General features: G+C 40.9%; 1 protein-coding gene across 1 annotated transcript; it reads right to left on the reverse strand.

Moving 5' to 3' along the window:
• Positions 1-351: 351 nt before the first annotated feature.
• On the reverse strand, positions 352-1338 carry LOC114579808 (NDR1/HIN1-like protein 1). The gene has a single exon (XM_028695481.1). The coding sequence runs from the start codon at positions 1280-1282 to the stop codon at positions 656-658; it is 627 nt and encodes a 208-aa protein (XP_028551314.1). The 5' UTR covers positions 1283-1338; the 3' UTR covers positions 352-655.
• Positions 1339-1657: the final 319 nt, after the last annotated feature.

Raw genomic sequence — 1657 nt, forward strand, 5'->3', positions numbered from 1 at the left:
GTGATTGCTATTTAATAAAAAAAAATCATCCATAACGCCGGCAGCATTCTCTGTCTTTTTTTTTTTTTGGGACATTTAGGTCATTTAAGTCAAACTCACACACACAACGCATATACATGGTCTCGAACCTTGGACCTCTTTAGTTGGAAGCCTAAGCTCTCAACCAATAGGCCAAGGGGAGTTGTGTAGCATTCTCGTCTTCAACCTCGGCTACGTTGGCAGCTCGCTCCAGTCTGATAAAGGAATTGGGCCTATTTTGAAATATTTTTATTTTACATATTTTTTTCTTAATTTAATTTATAAGAAAATTAATAAAAAAAAAAGAAACTCATCATAATTTGAACTATTTTGTACGTCACCCAATGAAACTCAATCTTGTAAATAAGCACAGAGTACATACTAATTGCATAGCACTGAAAGATCAATATATATTTTGCTTTACAAGAAAAGCAAGTAAGAGAGTAAATGCGCTTAAAAAAGAATAAAGAAAAATTGCATTAAGACATTAAATTTCACGTTTGGAACACATCGTAATGCATTTATCGTGCATCGCATCCATTGCGCCGATGCAAATCGGAAGGTAATTATCCCTGCAAAGATCGCATCAATAACTAATGCAAGTCAAGATTTTTTAATTGGAGAAGATAAATTTCCCTTAAACATCGACGCTACAGGGCGAAATCTGCTGGAACCGGAAGACCGGCGATCCGTCGTTGACATTATCGTTACCGACTGTGAGAAACGCAGGGCAGCTGACATCGATGTTGTAGTGGCCGGAGATCCAGGTTCCGACCTTCCATCGGAGCCGGCCGGAAATCTTGATGTATATCAGCATTAATCCGGCGTTCTCATCCTGGCCGATGGAGTCCACAAGGTACGGCGATACAGAGACCGCAACGCCGGAGAGAAAGGGGGACCATATGTTGACATCATTGTGGCCCTGGTAGCCCGTAGGGAGCTCTGTAGCGGCGGTAATCTGCTGGTTTTTGTATTCAGCGAAGACGTCGAGGCGATCGTAGTAGATTCCGATGCGATCGTTAGGGTTGCGGGAAGAGATGGTGACCTGAAGGTTCGTAGAGAGGAGATTTGTGTTGTACGCGAGGCTGAATTGGTAGACGGAGGTGTCCTGGATCAGGAATTTGGGCTTAGTGGGACGGAGAACGAGCCAAATTACGAGGATGATGAACAGGACGAGGATGATGAGGCTTAGAAAGCAAGCGAAAATCCGGCCATAGAGCTTGTGGCGGTAGTAAGAATTGTGGTTTCCGCAGTCCTTTGGCATGGCCACCACCGTAGATTGCGACTTAGGGAGGCTTCGCCGGTGGGAGAGATGGTAATCTGCGGGAACAGAGGAGGTGGTGCCTGGGGAAGGATGACGGGAAGTAAATATAGAATATTGGATGATGGTGTAGTGTCTCGCGGGAGCAAGTTTAGTTTTATGTTAATACTCGTATTTATCAACTAAATAAGAAGCTGCTTTGTTTAAGATGATATTTTTTTTATGTTTTCTAAAATAAAATTTTAATTAAAAAATTTTAATTCAACAAATTTTTGTATTTAAAATATTTTTTTTCAGAAAACAATAAAAAAATCGATCAAATGAAGCCTTCATATAACTGTATTTGCACGTATTGCTTTTCTTAAAAAACTGCTAATA

This window comes from Dendrobium catenatum, unplaced genomic scaffold, assembly GCF_001605985.2.
Source record: "Dendrobium catenatum unplaced genomic scaffold, ASM160598v2 fragScaff_scaffold_646, whole genome shotgun sequence".
Classification (NCBI taxonomy): Eukaryota; Viridiplantae; Streptophyta; class Magnoliopsida; order Asparagales; family Orchidaceae; genus Dendrobium; species Dendrobium catenatum.

Coding starts and splice junctions, on each gene's coding strand:
- LOC114579808 (XM_028695481.1), bottom strand. CDS start 1,282: ATGCCAAAGGACTGCGGAAACCACAATTCTTACTACCGCCACAAGCTC.